We start from the raw sequence: 18,102 nt of genomic DNA, 5'->3' as shown, positions 1-18,102 counted from the left end.
AATCTTCCATTGTAGGAAGAATAGCAATTATGATTTGGTGAAGAGTGTTTGTATAAAAGAAGGACCTCCTTTACCGCTTCAGAGTCCTTTCTGATCAAACAGATAATAAGGAGGGAAAAAGGGTTTAACCTTTAACATTATACGTAATGTACTAATTATTGTACTGGTATGCTAATTTGGGCAAATGTTTGTGGACGACCGTCAGACATTAAGAATGTAATAACATAAGAGGAAAGTGATATGTTTTCCCATTTAAAAAAAAAAAAAGAAGCATTTCATGAACTTGCTCTAACTATGAACAGGCAAAAAGCTTTCTCACAGCAGATATTATGACTTGGCAAACACCGCCGCAACTAATGACATTTATAATAGCTGTATTCCATCTTGGCATGTCAGTGCCAGGCCCGGGTATTGTGCACGTTGGCTTACTGACACGGCTCACAGGCGCACCTAAATGGAGCACAGCCATTAATCTTATTACAGTAGTTGCACATGTGCTATTCCTGCCGTGACAACTCGAATGACTGCGAAGAGAAAATAAAGTTTGCATTAGCATGATGGGTGGGAAAACTTTTAGCTTAAACTTTGTTGACCTAAGCTATAAACCTTATTTATGTCTAGACTTTTCTTCTACTTTGAGAAGTTTGAAATACTATTATTCACCTTTTACTGATAGTTGGATGATACCACTCCCAGGTCTGTGCAGTAACTGTGGAGCTCAGGTTGTGCGTGGATTAAACAAACAACATTCAGCTAATTATCTAGTGAGCTTCAGAGATAGCCGTGTCTCCCTGCTTTCCAGTCTTTATGCTAAGCTAAGCTAAGCTAAGCTAATCACCTCCTGCATCTAGCGCCACAGTTAATGCACAGGTGTAGTGACATCAGAGTGGTGTCTTCTCATCCAACGCTTGGTGAGAAACGCAAATAAGCATATTCCCCATAAATTATTCCTTTAACACATTTTATTCTTCATTATCGGTTCACAAAACATTTCCTTAACTGCCGACACTATTGTGATTGTTTAAACGCTGTCACGACAGTAACGAATAAATATATGTATATATGTGGCTGAGATCCAAGATGTGATGTATGCACGTATACTAAATGTCTTCATGGTTCGAGAGAGAACACGCTGTCACACTCTTCACAGAGCTTCATGAGTCACTGATGACTTCGCCCATGATCAATCGTTCTGAATATATAAAAAAAAATAAAAGAAGAAAAACCAGCTAGGTTCCAACATGCACTGCGCACGGGAAGATGATGATGATGAAATAATTCAAAGAGTCACAAACCCAGTGACAAACACAGCTCAGTGAGAGATCCGCTACCGGACATCATTGAGCGACAAGACGGGATCCGCTTGACGATACCGGATCTCGGGGACCGATCATTCGGTAAATTGGCAAAACACAAGCGCCGGGACAATCGACGTGCACACCGGTTCTAGCCGTCTGCCTGGTTTGCTCCATCCGACTTCCTCTTAGCTCGGCTTAACTCAGTCTGTCATCACCCGCTTCACTTGACACGTCTTAATCACGTACTTGGGATTGAGACGCTTTGAAACGCTGACAGCGTCATTATTTGGGCCATCACGGCCCAGAAGAAAGAGCTCACAAGGCTCGCGCTCTCTCCAATGCCGTTTGAAGTCCAGATGGCAGCGCACGTTCCTTTAGAAAGATAAATAATTAGCCTGGAAAATAATACCTAGTTTTGAGGCGGAGCCGGTGGGAGAAATATGAATGATGGATATTTGCATTGAACAAACAATTCTGTTGTTTGCAACAAAAACTAAAGCACGGCTTCAAATCAATTTATAATGCCCGTCCTAGTTCGTTATAGATTATTCAGCAATCGAAACGCATCACAGACACAAAAACGGAGTTTAGTTTCTATCATGTCATACAACGAAGCTTTACGTTCTCCAAAATTGCTTAAGTTTATAGAGAATATGAAATAAGTCCTGCAATAGTTTCAAGGATGCCCATTTTAAATATATTCATAACACTCCATGGGTGGAGGATTTCATCACAATGTGTGTCGTGGGGAGGCGAATAAAGAAAGGCCTCTACACCAGGACTGGGGCGTGTTAGAGAGAGTACCAGTGATGGATCCCTCGTCCTCTGGGAGGGGGGGGGGGGGGGGGGGGCATTGATCAGCTGACAGAGCAGCACAGAAGTGGCTGTCGGCAAACATGTTTAACCAGCAAGAAGACATTTCATCATCCTGGACAGACGGCCGAACGAAAGCTTCCTTTCATACTCTGGTATTTTCTTTTTCTTAAAACACGGTTTTACAAATACTTTTATTATTTTAGGAGAACATGCGGGTCCACGAGGCTGCGAATGGAGAGTTAATCCCCTGAGTCGGTGGGATGCCAACCGCACAACAGGTCTCCAATCCAGCGGCTTAATTCTGATTCTTTGAATTCGCAACGTGTAACATTTAAAAGCACAAACGGCAAAAGAAAAAATCATTTCAAAAGTGGGAATGTTGACAAGCCAGAGTATTTTGGATATGAGGACAACCTGTCCATGATTTTTCTTCTTCTTCTTCGCTCCGACTCATTGGCTCTCCTTCTCAAACACAAGGCAAGAGTCAGGAATGCTGTATATTAGTGTCCCACCACATCAAGGGGATGAGTGGGAGTTACTCATCCTGTGAGCGTGCGACAGACATTCGCCGTTCACTTCGCCAACTTCCCGAGCTGCAACTGTCCTTTGTGCCGATTCCAGGAAGACTTGAGAGAAAGTGTGAGACGGATGTCGAGCAGAAATAACGAGGCCTGGGTTCAATCGCCACAGCAGGCATTGAGGTCGTCTGCTGCCGACATGTCACTTGATGAGAAGATATTGTCCATCTGACCCATGTGGTGGGAGTGTGCTTTGAAAAGTCCTGCTTCCTCCCAGAAGCACAAGCGAGATGGAAGAAGAAATGAAGCCGTGGCATTTACTTTACTGGAATCTGAAAATTTTCTTTTTCAAAGCGCCATTCATATTTTCATAAACTTTCAACAGCCCTGTGTGACGGTTTAGAACGGCGGCCAGCGAGGGGGGCCACATTGCTATCAGTGTGACAGGGCCGAGTTCTTAAGGGGTAACTTAAGGTAAAGCAGAAGTGTTTAGTAATAAGAGGCTTTGCTCAGTGCAAAAAGAACCTCATATTTAATACATATCTGCTGCCGGAGTGTCAGCTTCTTGTCATTTTAACAGCACATCCATAGAACAAACCAGCTCACATCGCCACCACTTTCAGAAAGCGCACAACCCCGTCCAAGGCCTGAGTGAGAATCTTGATTTAACATCTGACACGAGGCAGGCGTCTGGTCTCTGCTCACACATGCTGCGCGAGCAAACAGGAACTGAGAATACGAGATGAGCACTGGGGGAAAGTTTGTTTCCCCGTCGCCTTCCCGAGATCCTAAGATTTGTCAAGACGACTCGTCACTTTGACACGAGTAGGACGGCGTGTTATCAGCAGAAGTGTCCCGTTTTGTGACGGCGTTTCCAGAAACCCAAACAACACACTAGCTGGTGTGTCATGAGTGCTGTGAAATACGTTCTCCAAAAATATTAGACACGGGAACATTTGAGTTGGAATGAAAAGCTTTTTGAAGACGTTTTCGACTGCTGTGACACAAGCCGGCCAGTATAGTAGTATACTGGTATGACTTGAGTAACAGAGCTGACGAACGAACGAAAGAATATTTTCACATTTGAACGAGCAACAGGGGGTCGTTTTGAATGTTCGTGGGAGCATCTCTTCTAGTTTCATTGTTAACACCTAAAATTGACCAAAAAAAATAAACATTTAAGACAAAATGATTACAATTTGCCACTTGGGGAGACTCTTAAGTAGTCAAATATTGCTGCATTTTACGAGAAAAAAAAAAGCGTTCACCTTAGATATAGTGTTGGTAAACACCTTGTCAAGGAAAAAACTTAATTGTTATTAGTGGTAAACGTAGTTCATCTCTTAAACGCTCCTTTGCCGTAAATATTATACTTTGTTATGATGAAATAAAGCTTAAAAAAATGTGTGAACGTAAAGTCGGATTTCTTCGCGAGTCATTTTATGCGACTGTGGCCGGATCCCTATCGCCACTTAACGGCTAACAAACACAGTTGTCTGCATGCTGACAATGTCCATTTCATCAGGAAGAGTCGAACACATCCCCCGTTGTGGGGCTGGTTTGTCAAACGGCTTCCCACAGAGCTCCAAGCTAGCCCAGGCTGGAGGGGAGGCGAAGGCTGAGCGAGGGGGTAATGAGAAGGTGTCAGGGATGTCCATGAATATAGATCCCAATGTCCAAAACAGTCACTGTGGCTGTCAACGCTGAAATAAGAGAATACCCAGCGTTTTTGTGGAGGGAGAGGGCTACATGCGGTGAGAGGAGAATGCCACGCAGAGATACACTTCAGTGGGAGTAGAGGGCGCTTGTCGCTGGTCCACAATCGTACAGCGGAAAATAAAAAGAGGAATTCGGCCCCGGGTTTTTGTAATAAAAGAACAGAACAGATTTCTTCTCCTTCATCTGGCTACCTGTGGTTTCTGGTCCTTACACTTCTATCACGAAACCCTGCGGCGATAAAAAAAATGATTTAAAAAAGCAAAACATTAGGACAACGGTGGAAGTTGGGGTCGGCGTGATTTTTATTCGTTTCATTTATTTCATTTTGAAAAACTTTTTTATGTTTTTGCCCAAATAAAATGTCATTTTATTCAAATAGCAAGATCTAAAAATCTTCCGTACGCTTGCAAAAGATACAAAGCTACCGAATCAACCGAATATCTGTGTTGCTTCAAGTTTAAAAAAAAGAAAAAAGTGTCTTAACCCGCTGTGCTTTTGAAACCACAGGAAACCCCGTCAATGGGCAAAATACAAAATGGTTGTCCACGGGAGAGCGGTGGGTCAGCATGTATGTGTGTGTGTGTGTATGCAAACGTGGATCAGTGGAGACCCCCTACCTGGGCATCGCGCTTCCTCCACTCCTGGGTGTGCTGTTGGTGCTGCTGCAGGGCTGCCCTGGCCTGCCTCTCCAGGCTGCTCACCTCCCACTGGCGCTCCTGGACCAGGCTGTCCTTTTCCGCGCTGTGCTGCTGCTGTAGCCGCGTCCTCTCCTGCTCGTGCTGCACGCGCTGCTCAGCCATCTGATTGGACAAGCAGGCAAAAGAGAGACTTCATCAGCCAACACACACTCAGAGCAATCCTGTCGTCATGACAACTTGTCCATCCACCGATCCATTCATCTTTTTCTTCGTCCGATTCCTTAAAATAAAAACAAACCCTATGCCCTCCACCTAGAACACCCTACCAATATGGGGGCGAAAAAAAGCGAGAAAAGTTTCTCCGATTCCTCACGTTGTCAGACATGAAGTGATGTGTTTACATCTGGCTCGCTCCACCCGCCCTCCCGCCGTCTCCCACCAATTGTACAGACCAGCCCTCAATGTCCCACTCCTCTCTCTCTCTCTTCAAATCGGTCCCCCCTCGCCCTATTCTGCCATCGGCATATAAAAGAGCAGCTAGTTTGGGCTACGCATGCAGGCTGGTAGGGGTTAGCCATCTGGCAGCAGCAACTACCCAATGCCCCCATGCTATGCGCCTGACAGCATGCGAAAATCGGCTTAGGCGATGAATATGATGATCATTGTAAACCCAAATCGAAAAAAAAAAAAGAAAAAAACTGGAGCGAGAGAGGCAAGGACAGCCGAAAACTTTTGAGGAGAACCCAGAAGATGCTGAAAGGTTCCACCAGGCTGCTATCATGAGGATATATGTGAAGTATAGCAAGGAGCTGTATGCACCAGTCAACAAGAAGGCTTCAGTCTCACTGGAGTTACAACCAGCGACACACGATACAGTAGAGGAAAATACAACACTTTTAATGGGACACAAAGCCCCAATTTCTCAGGGCTTAATCGTCCTGGCAGCTGAGACACACACCGTGTTCCAGCACGACAGTGAGCGGAGAGTCACCTGCTGAGAGGTGAGCCTTGGCAGCAGAGCTCCCAGCACCGAGCCCCCCCCCCCAAGCCTTTCCCAGGCTCTGTTCCCTTCCCACTCCCCCATGGCGGGAAGGGGGGGGGGGGACCAGTGACCCCCACATCATCCCGCCGCGCAGTCCCAGCCGGAGTCTTGAAAGGACAGCAGGCGGCCTGGGGCCCATTCGCTTCCCTGCTTTGAAGCTAATCCCCCGCACATTGTGCTTGACGGCACCCTACCTGGCCTGCCAGAGAAGCGGAGATCCTCGGCCTCTGTGCCCCGGTGCCTGCTACACCCACGGCCCCTATCTTCGGGACGTTGCGCTCTATTCAGAGCAGGTGATGAATGAGACGGCTATCTACAGGAAGCCGGATCCCGTCCCCAGCACTGAGAGGAAGGCCACAATGGACACTTCATTTTGGGCAGTCAAGAATTCACCCCTCGGGTTTGGAGAGAGCTTTGCCCTCTGAAAAGAGCAACAGGAAAAATGTATTTTATCTCTGCGGCTCAGTTAAGGGCATTAAAGAGAGACACACACACACACATACACACACACAAAATACCTCACACATTCCCATTTTCTCCAGTTCGTAATAGAACACTACAGAGCTCCATTAAACAAACACCATGTAGGATGTGGGCAACATCTTCCACGTGCTGCCACTGGCGATGCTGATGTTGTCTACGGTGCACTCCACAGACTTCCTTTTTCCATAATAGATGAGATCCACAGCCAGAATACGTTGTCCCACAGTGATAGTCAGATTCATACAGCAGCACAAGTTCACAGCTGACAGACTGACAAGCAGGCAGTGGCTTCGAGAACTCCCCAGCAGGACATCGTGGCTTACTGTTCGCTCCGGTTCAGAGTCTCGGGTCATGGGGGGGGGGGGGTCTGAAGGGATCTGAAGTGAAACGAGGATGACGAAGAATTGGGCAAGATAGATCCGTTGTGAGAAAGACAGCTAAAAAGGGAAAAGGAAGACGGAGAAGAGATGACAGAGAGCAGACCCAGCTACGAGCCTGGTTGTGACATCACGTAGCGCCAGCGTGCAGCGGAGGATGCTGGGTGCTGCGGTTCTTAAAGGGGCCGGCGTGGCGTTTATGAGGGAAGACTGAGTCGGTTACAGCACAGCTTGGTGCCACGGATACAGAGTGGGTACTGCACAGCACGACTCCTGTCAGGCCGGCCTCACGTGGTTGTGTGTGTGTGTGTGTGTGTGTTTGCGCATTGAGACAGGACAGTGAGGTAATGGGCTTCTTTCAAGCCCCTGTGGGGGGGGGAATCTGAAATGTTTGGGAAGGAGGAGGGTTGAACAGAAGCCCTGTCTGGTCTCAGCAGGGGAGGCTGGGGTGGGTGTGGGAAGGACGGGAGAAGATGGAAGAAAGACGAGCCTCTCACTCCTCACTGTAAGATCTGAGCTGAAGATGGCCGGTGAGCGCCGCTGGACTTAAGTATTTATCTCTACGTACAGTTCGTACACACACTTGCGTGTCTATAAACTATAGACTCCTTTATTATCTGCTCTCCCACTCTAACATCTGACCTCCCCACGTCACTCCAGCGTCACGAGGCAGAGCTCCGTCAGGACGGCCGTGACGTCCGGCTGCAAAACAGGGTCGGCTGGAAAACAACTCCTTCATACATAGCTCTCCCTTTTTTTTTTTTTTAACGTCTCATTGAAGTCGCCCTTGAGGGAATGTTCCTTTGTGAGCATCTGAATGGACAAACTTGACCTCCTGCAATCGTGTGACACCAATCTCTGTGGAGCGGAGACACAATGCACAGACACATGGGTGAGCGGGCGCACACAAAGTACCCGTGGTCATGCTGTGTGTGTATGTGTGTGTGTGTGTGTGTGTTAAAGAATGCACACACACACACACACAACATGAAACGATTGTGCTCGCAGTAACTCATGAATAATCACACGTCTTCACGCGTGTGTACAGGAAAAAAAAAAAGAAGTCCTCTTTCTTTGTCTACCCTTCTAACTGCGCAGCTAATGTCACCAGCGCTCGCATCAACATCATCACGACGACAGGCCTTTTTCGTCTTTCTGTGTTTTTTCATCTTCAAGACAAAAGGCTGCCTGACGAGCTGCTAACCCTGTGTAGCTGTCTTCAACTGTCAACTGCACCCCCACACTCTGAAGCAGCAGATGATAATCGTCGCTTCAGTTGTTCCTGCAACGCTTTGATTACTTACCTGGTTTTTCACATGAGATGGAATTCATGATATACCTTCAGAGCAACGCGCTGGAGCCGGCACTCAAAACACCGATAAATTCTCCGTTACTGGATCACTTTAGAGGCATGAAAATGTCTTTTGGATACACGTGCAATCTGTTTAAAGGTTTAAGTGGCATTGTCTGATTTCTATGACTATATATGATTGCAGAAAGAGCATTTCCCACTTCCCCCAGTTAAATTAGTTTTTGGTGGATACAAAAATCCTATTTGAATCTTTTGAAAGTGTGATTTACAAACACAAAGTGTTCAGTCATGGCGCAAATCAATAACAGGAAACCGTTTCTCTGCTCTCCTTGGAAATAACGCCGGCCTTCTATCCTTCTACGGCAAATCTACGGCGAATTACACGCAGCGTAAACTTCATCCGTCCTGGAGATGAGTGCTCGCATGCTTATTAACGGACAGGTTGAGTGCTGGGAGTGAATCGTGCCGCGGATACAGATGGGAAACAAACACGAGATAGTGCTGTTTTCTCTTAAATCGTCTTCATTTAAAGGAATAATAAAAGAAATTTAAATTATACATTATTTGATGGCAATCTAGGGATAAATGAATGTCTTATCATTTATTAGTTGCTATGCAGGAATGAATGATTATGCCTGAGTGAAGCCATTTCAAGCCACCTTTTGTATCTTATAACACTTTCTAAACACGGCCTTAAGAGGGAAAATTAGATTTTAGGTTAGACGACACATTCTTTCAGGCTAAAATATCAATGACATCGGTAAAGTATACAATCAGAGTTTAAAAAAATCCCACTGGCTGCCCGCTGAGGTTAAAGTGAAATGTAAGTAATAGAAAGATAAACTTTGCTACAATGAGACTAGTCGGCCTCCGATAATATCCATTTCTGTGGTTTAATTGAATCCGCTGCCGTAGAAGAGATGTCCTCCTATCAGCAAGCTGGATTTCAATGAGAAGCGGGAAAAAAACGGTTTCTCGACTCCTAATCGAAGAAGAAGAGTGACAGCGATGCCACGATAAGCGGGCCGAGTGTCTGCTATGCAGATTGCATTCGTTTTCAATTGGCAACGTTTAGGATATTTATTGAGCTGCAATCCAAGCGTAATCTAAAGCGTGTCCCTTATCGTGAGAAATTAATCAGGTGGAACAGATGTGGAGGAATAACAAAATGCATGTCAGTCCCCTTTGGTTGGCTCCGGCTGCCCAAAGAAAAGATACAACAACGTGATGATGATGATGATGATGAGGAGCGAGAGGAGAACTCTTTCCACTGGCTTCAGCAAAAGAACTTCTCACACGTACAGGTTTAGGTTGACAAACACACTGTCGACAGATGGACAGAGACTCGTACAGACCTGCTGCTCGAATTTCTGTCGGAGTGCGTCGAGCTGCTGGGAGAACTCTTTGGCCTGGTTCTCCCTGAGGGACTTGGAGCGGATCAGGTCCTCCTCTACCTTCTCCATCTGGGGGCATGAGAAGAATAAAAGCAAAGGACAAAAAAAAAAAAATGATTCAATTTTTCAGATACGTAAATGATAAAACGTTTGTGTAAATTGGACAGTGATATAAAGAGACTAGAACATGAGCATAAAACTACCGGGGACAATGATTCACTGAAACAACACTGTGTTGTAGAGCTGCGATGGATGGAGTACTCTTAGAGACACCAGTCGAAGATATTATGAGATCGGGAGTCGGGCAAGTCGTCTCCTTGAGGAGAGCACAGTCAAATATCATAGCATCTAAAATAAGAGGTTCCCCATGTAGAACAAGTGGCAGCTCAAACATTTTAGCAGAACCCCGATGATGCTCCAGATGAGGCTCAAAGAGTGGCAAAAATTAAAAGGGATTTTTTAATGATCTCAATTTGGCAAAGCGGACTTAGGCAGAGCAGTTAGCAGCCCCAAAAGCAAAATAGAGGAAACCATTACACTGTTCTTTGTGACAGACTTTACACCTGATCTCTGTGCAGTCTTTAACGATAGCTTAGATGACAATGACCCACCCACGAGCTGGTCAGAGGATATAATATCAGTCATTCATAAGGAGGACAAGGATCCGCTAGAGTTTGGCCCCTATGGACCAATCAGCCTGCTCGGGAATACAGAGATATTTAGGGAAATGAATCAACCTTGACCAGACTAGCTAATATTAGAAGAATGTTCAACTTACAATCAGCGGCTAGGGACTACGTCTCCCCCTCGACGCTTCTTAAGCCTCGGTTAGACTTTCTATACTACACTGACGTGTAGTTGTGATGAGGAAACATTTGATAGATTTTAAACTCTATGCGGCAAACCCACATTCTCAAAGCTCGTCAAAGCTCTGCGTCTGATGCTGTGACGCAACTTTAGCCGTGCGGACACTTGCAGCCCTCTCGGATATTTTTTGTTTTACCAATATTATTTATATATTGTTGGTTGAGACTTATTGTAATGGTTTAAATAAATGTTAAACAAACAACACAAACATTAAGGCTGGGTTCGCCATCTGAAATATTAAGATATTAATATATTATGTGGGTCTTACATTGCTGTAAAGCCCACATAATATGTGACTCAAAGTCTCATATTTCAGGAGATTGAACATACATTTTTGTTCAGAATTCTGCTCAGTATTTGTTCATCAGTTACAGTTGATGCACTCATAATCACAGCACCTAACAATACATCTAACACATGCAGAAACCAGCCAAACACAGTCATACAGCAGAGTGATGCCGGCGTAAAATGCTTCTTTCAAAGTTGAACTGCCATCTGAAAGAAATGTATTTGTCACGTGTGATCTTATCGTCATGATATTATTATAAAAACACATCAATATATTGAGCCATTTATCAAAGTACGATATTATAATTAACATTAAATATGTAATACAGTAGTTCACATAAAAATTTAAATATTCACAGATCCAAGAAAATGACCGCAACTCAAAGGCTCGCGTCAAAGACATGCAGCTAGAAAGTCACGAGCTTCTGCCTCCGAGGACTTTTATGAAACTTCTAAAAAAAAAAAAAATGCATTTGACGATATTTATGCTATTTATCTCAACTACCACGTTCATATTTTCTGTTCAGGTGACGATAATCGAAACAATTGGAAATGTGATTTAGTGAGACGCCTCTGTATCTGGGCTACGCTGTGTGTAACGCTCAGAAAATGCTAAATGTTTTTTAATTAATCCATTTAAAATGCTGAAGCCTCCTTTGAACTAAGCACGCGACAGAGATTTGATTCCCAATGCAAAATAGAGCAGATTTTTCCTTTAAGAGCCGTCTTAAAGCGGGATACAGATTTTAAAACGAGAGGAAGAGAGAGAGAGGAAGAGAGGGATAGAGATAACCCATTTACATACAACACTGTCTGCAGACAGAGAGGATGAAGAACGGAAACATGGAAGAATAAAAAGAGAGTAAAAAAGAAAAAACTTCTACAGCATTTAAGCCTTTTGCAGGAAAATGTAACGCAGCGAGGAAGGGTGGGAGGATGACAGGGATGCAGAAGAGGCTGCTGCTCTCTCGGCTTTGATGTGGGCTGAGGATAAAGTCAGATTGGAGATTGGGATGCCAGGGGCGCGATGGGAAAAGAGGGAACGAGCATGAGACGGAAAAATGAGAGAAAGAGGAGGGAAAATATAGCACTACAGACATTTTCCAATGATATCACTTCCCATCCTGTGAAAAAAAAAAGAAAACATGTGTTCAAGAAGCAGAAACAACCAAGAAAGCGGACCAAAGTTCTGTCTGTCAACAACACTTTTTTGTCTTGAACACAGTGTTTTTTTTTTCTTCACTTGAACGGCAAAGGAGGTCTCAGTCTTCTGGGTGTCTTCTCTGCATTCTTCAGGGTTCAGATGGAAGCAGCACATCTCGTCAATACGACAAAACATTTTAAATTCACTCTGGGAGAATAAAGGTTGCCGTGCGTGCCCACCAAACAATAATGCATAAGAGACGCCCACGCGAGACATTTTCTTACACTACAACACACCGAAAAACTTCACTAATCAGTGACTAAAACTTGCTAATCTCCCTGACATGCAGCCCTTTCAAAACATCCAGGACTCAGCGCAGCCTCGTCAATACAGCACTAAAAAACGCCTATAGCCAAACTGTGTTGTAAGACAGCATCAGAGGTTTACAGCGGCGGTATGCATCGATTGGAGAACTCTCCCAATGAGCAGCAGCCCACGCGGTGTGGAGCGCTGAGCGCGAGAGCCCGGGCCCGACGTACGAATTAGTCTGGCTGCTTTATAAAGCAAGTGACCCGTCCTCCATCGCAACCCGACCATCCCACGTCACGCCGACTGAGAGAGGAAGTGAGGTCAACGTGCGACGGCGGAGAAATGAACAAAACGAACCCGCTTAATGAGCAGGATTATAAAATCACGGCATTCTAAATGAGTGAAAAAAAAAAAGGCCTGGGGGAGGGGGGGGGGTCGATCATTTTTTTTGTGTGTGTGTGCTTTTCGGTATAGGAGCCGATGAAGGAGAAGCGAGAGGAGGGGGGGGGGGGGGGAGACACACGTAGGGATTCAAGCGCAGCCAGCGTGGCGCCCTGTTGCATCTGTGGTCAGGCTGTGTCTCTGCAACCACAAAAATGTGTGTGTGTGTGTGCATTGTCTTGGTTACTGCTTGTCAAACAGCTCACTCCCATTGCGGTGAGGCAAACATGAAAGGGAGGAGGGGAAAAGTGCATCTGTAACTGGCACACGACGGGAAACCAAACATGTGCTAATGTGCATTCGTATTAGAGACTGATGTACAGCATTGCATGCGTACGTACAGTGTGATAGAAAACAGGTGTGCGCGCGTGGATATCACTTTGTGTTAGCGGACATGCTACTTGTGCCTTTGTGTGTATCAGACCTGGAGTTTCATGTCGGCGTAGGCCTTCTCAGAGCTGAGCTCCACCTGCTTCTTGAACTGCTCCAGCGCCGTGTCTGCCTGCTGGATCTGCTGCCGTTGGCTCTCTCTGGCTCTGTCCAGCTGGCTCTCCATCTTCCTTCAAACCAAACACACACACACACACACACACACACACACACACACATAATATATATATATATATATATATATATATGAAAAGATCCAGAAATGCTTTGTCAAGAACTTTTCAAAACAGTAGTTTCAAAATGCTTTTGAGAAGGAAGTAAAGAAAGAGAGAAAATAGAGAGACGGATGTAGAAACGTCTGATAGAATAGTTCAATCTGATTTCATATGTTTATTACAAACCGACACAGCGTGTAGCTGGTATCGTTTCACCTTCTGTGTGTGTGTGTGTGGTCCCGGTGACACCTACTCTAGCAGAAACTACAACTCAAGAGATTTGAGTACTCTGCCAGATGTTTACCGCAAAAATGTACATGTGTGTAGTTGAGATCAAAATTAAGATGAAGATGAAGATTGGCCCGATTTGACGTTGTGTAAGATGGTCTCTAGTTATTTTCGTCATTACTTCATTGGAAAGAAGTGGAGAGTCAAACACCTCGTGTCCTCCAATGCGGGTACGCTGCTGCTTTTGCCGGCAAATGTCAGCTCGTAGCGTTGCGAGCTGAACGGATTGACGAGCATATATTGAGAAGGACAGCCTCATACTGAGAGCTGTCAGCGCCCAGCCAGGAGGCCCAGCCACGACATCATATACAGTAACACCAAGCAGCTGTCAAGCCTAAACACATGAAGGGTGTGGGGACAGGAGTGTGTGTCGGGGAGGGAGGGTAGAAAGAATGACAAAGCTAGGAGTGAAGGGAGTGTGTGAGGGTGAATTCACATGTTGAACTATACAGTGATCACAAACTTGTGTCCTAAACCTACGTTCACACAAAGAGATTTACGTCATAAATAGCAGACAAAGTACCTAATTTTATTACTTTTATCCGACTAAAAGCTACAAATACACGTCTGGCGTGCTCTTCACAGTTGATGAGGAAACTCTGTCGTCCCGCGTAATGACATGAGTTAGTTTTGAATCATGTCAACACTCCCTCACATCTGACACGTTTTATCGACTCCCAAGTGTTCGTCACATGATATTAATATTGGATTTGGAGTGTTAGAAAGAAGAAGCTGGCAGACTCCTAAATCCATGACAGGACCACTCAGAGAACATGTTGATAAAAGCCAATCAAGAATCTTGGTATTTAATTTGAATTGTATATCATGTGCCCATACATACAGTCTGGATAAATACGTTTAAAAATGACATATATTACACAAATATTTGTATGTTCTCTCCAAGAGCACAGAGCAGCATCCAACCAGAATCAAATCAGATTCAATGAATGTCTCGTGATAAATGATTAAAGAAAATAAAAAATGCAGCGCTGGGAGCAACATGGAGGATAACTTCATGTTTTTAGATCAAGTCCAAACAACAACGGGTCATTTTATTCCGCTCTCAGCCACAGAATCCCAGAGAATAAGATGAACTTTCAGCACCCCGTCCCTGCTCTTCATGTGTGGTATATGGTAACAATGCAACGGGTGAACCTCATTGAATCTTCAGCGCACAGTGAAGACATTCTTCTCGGCTGCAGACACGCAACTGCTGTGCAGCTTTTTTTTTTGTTCACTGCGATTTTAGTGAAATCTTCTTGTGATTGGTGCCAGAACATGACAATGTTGGGCAGAGAATATAGCAGGATGTGGTGTGTGTGTGTGTGTGTGTGTGTGGCTGTGTCTTGGTGCGCTTGTCTCTTGCTCCCTTGTAAATTAACACTCATTGTATGTTCAATTATTCCCCATAGACCGACAAGCGGAATTTATTTTTTGGCCGGTGGGTGAGACTTTAAACCAATTAGAAGAGCAGCTACGGCAAAATGACAACAGTCACACACACACACGGCGGGTGGTGGAGGAGGACACACACTCTTCACACGTTTATCTTTTCACAATGCAGGACTGACAAGTGTGTGCGTGTGTGTTTTACACACTCATAAGGGGGCATGGTTCATTAACACGGTGATGAAAGCTGAGCAGGTAGTACTGAGAACACACGTGCAACCTTACAAAAACAACCTACGCCAACAGAGATCACTACAATCTCTGCCGGAACATACACACACACTCACAAAGTCTGCATTCTTGTTCAGTCATTAATCACTCCCTATAATCAAAGCAACAACTTTGTGAAGATATAACATACAAAAAAAACAAAAACAAAAACAAAAAGGAAACAGAGGAAGTCAGAGGAGATAAACAGCAACATGAGAAAAAAGGAAAAAGAACAGAAGCAGAGGATTGAAAAAGGAATGTGCAAGCTTTCTCTCCTCTTTATAGTGTTCTGTCTCTTTGTAATTTTGGTCTCTCTCATGTCGGACATCAAACGACAAAGAAATTGTGTTTTTTTTCTCTCTCTCTCTTTCCCAATTTTGTGTACTCTGTAATTATTAATCAGTCTTGTTGCATGGCTGCCTTCCGGGCTCAGACAGACACAAAAGGATTTGAGGAGACTAAGATGGAAAAAGACGGAAAGAGAGGAAGATGGAAAAGAGGATGCCACAGAAATAGCAAGTTTTTTTTTAAAACTTCCAAGAGCAGAGCAGAAATGAATTGTGGGTGGGTGTGTGTGTGTGTGTGTGTGTGTGTGTGTGTGTCTCTCGCTTCAGAGACGACGGCGCTCGTGTGTGCCTTTCTTCGTGAGCCACAGTCACAAACTCTGTGTGTGACTGACAACTCTACTCAAGGAATGCACTATGACTAAGTTGGAGCGGCGCCTATACCTCTGAGGATACACCAAAAAAATTCACTGCAGCGAACTTCCAGTGTGTGACACATTGAAACATATTATTCTCTAAAGCTGAAGAGAGCAGGTGAACACATGGCACCTTCAGTGATTCCTCTGAGAATAACTCTGTGTGTGTGTGTGTGTGTGTGTGTTCCCCCTGTGTGGGTGTGGTCACTGGAGAGGTAGACAGTGTGTCACCATCAATAACAGAGCACTGACGGTGAGATGAGAGGAGTCAGGGAGGCCTGGCAGGGAGAAACGGAGAGGGTAAAGGAAGGAGAGGGGTTGCCAGCGCCAGGGCGGCCCGTCGGCTTTAAATGGATCTCTGGTCAGAAAAGTGGAAGGAGACGAGGCTCAAATTAAAGATGTGCCTTCTCTAAAGAGGAAGTCCTCTCATCCCTCAATCCTAAACGGCTGTTTAAAGGGGAGGACGAGAAGGAGGCGCGAGAGAGAGAGAGAGAGAGAGAGAGAGAGAGAGAGAGCGAGAGAGAGAGGAGTGTTTGTGCTAGAAAGGGTGAAAGAGCTTCCGCCATCCAGCCGCCTGGCAGACAGGAGGGGTGCAGGGATGCCGGCGTTTTTTCCGGACTGCCCTAACCACACAATGCCACGTGCCGCCTGTAAAGAGACAAGGAACCTACTGTATATAAACATCCACGTAGAGTTCACACAAAGAGTACACATTAAAGTCAATGCACACAGAGGCGACTCTACTTGCCTGTGCAAATATTCTTTTCATGCAAGTGGAGTATTTAAGAATTGTACGGGCTGTAATGTGGGCGGAGCGGCGCATGGAAAAGACTGACAAACAGACTAGAATGCACGCTTGCATGCGGATGCCTCTGGTCTCTAGTATAAAAAGATGGAGAGCGAGTGTGTGTGTGTGTGTACACGTGGTGTGTACACGTGGTGTGTGTGTGTGTGTGTGTGCGCAAGTGCACGCGAGAGTCCCGCGCATCTGCTTCTGTGAGCTCATCCAAACGGAATGATAACGAATCCACAGACACATCAAAGGGGCCTGGGAAAAAAAAAGAGGGAGCACATAAAAAGAGAGAAAATGCAAAAACTGAAATATTCAGCGCGCTCTGAAGAAAAAAAAACAACACAGGCTTGGTTTTCATCCCAAGAGAAAGAGAAAAGGGGAGGAAGAAAAGAAAAGAAAAACAGACACAGAATAAGAGACAGACCACAGATAAGTGAATACAAAAGAGAGAAAATATTAAAGACGGAGAGAGAATAGAAAACAGAGAGTCATTGAGCTTGATGGCTGCGAAAGCGCCTACAAATGTGGCCTGTTTAATAAACAGGATCTTCATATCAAGATAGGAAACAAAATGGCCACTTAGGTAGAAAGAAAGAGGCGTCTCTTTTATTATCCGTCTCCCACAGTGGCATCAGGGCACGGCAGTCATGTGGGTACAGAATAAATCAAATAAAACAATTGCTAATTCTTAAATAACTATTTATACCAGTCCCATGGACTTACAGTCAATCAACAGAAAAACTAATCTGTAACTATTTTGATAATAAACACCTCAGTCCTGGTTACGAATGTGAATATTTTCTGGTCTTCTTTGACAGTGGAATTCATATTTTATTTTTGTAACTATTGGTCAGGCAAAAGAAGACATCTGGGTCACTGAGATGGACTTTTTGTTTTTACTACTTTGAGGCATATTTGGATCAAATGCACATTATGTACAGCTCTACATAGCTTCATTTCAAAGAGATTTCGAGTATCGTGTGTCGCAGATCAGTGGACGTTACTGAATCAATTCATCTCTACAAACAGTTGTCTATGACGCTCTTTTCGCTCTCGTTGGGTAGTGTGTCAACGCCAACTACACACCCTAAAGAGATAAGAGGGATGAAGAGGGATGTGGTGCAGGCCAGGCTGACAGTACCACTATGTGGGTGGATAAACATGTGGGTGAACTAAAAAGACATAACACATACTTCAAAAATGGCTCTGGAGTTATTTAATATTTCTAAAACAACCCATTTTTTTTTTTTACTAGAAGGGGAAGAGATCTTACTCATGGTTTGGAAACGGGGTTTTCTTCCCTTCGCTGTGCATTTACATGCTATTTGGCTTTATGAATTATGCAGACTGCAGCATAATAATGCTAAATCAACTCGGCACGAGTCCCGAAAGTAAACATACTGTATTTACA

The 18,102-nt window shown here is 44.7% G+C and overlaps 1 protein-coding gene across 1 annotated transcript in view; it reads right to left on the bottom strand.

The window, feature by feature from the left end:
- cep112 (centrosomal protein 112) overlaps positions 1-18,102 on the bottom strand; it is a gene marked incomplete at both ends in the record, with an annotated part of 83,293 nt that overhangs the window by 35,559 nt on the left and 29,632 nt on the right. The window contains 3 exons of the mRNA XM_079176849.1: positions 4,969-5,151; positions 9,559-9,666; positions 13,071-13,206. Coding sequence (XP_079032975.1) covers positions 4,969-5,151; positions 9,559-9,666; positions 13,071-13,206 — 427 coding nt within the window. The remainder of the gene's footprint in view (positions 1-4,968; positions 5,152-9,558; positions 9,667-13,070; positions 13,207-18,102) is intronic.

This window comes from Pholis gunnellus (assembly GCF_910591455.1).
Source record: "Pholis gunnellus genome assembly, chromosome: 17".
NCBI lineage: Eukaryota > Metazoa > Chordata > Actinopteri > Perciformes > Pholidae > Pholis > Pholis gunnellus.
Note: the sequence above shows the minus strand (reverse complement) of the source record. Positions and strands in the feature narration are given on the sequence as shown.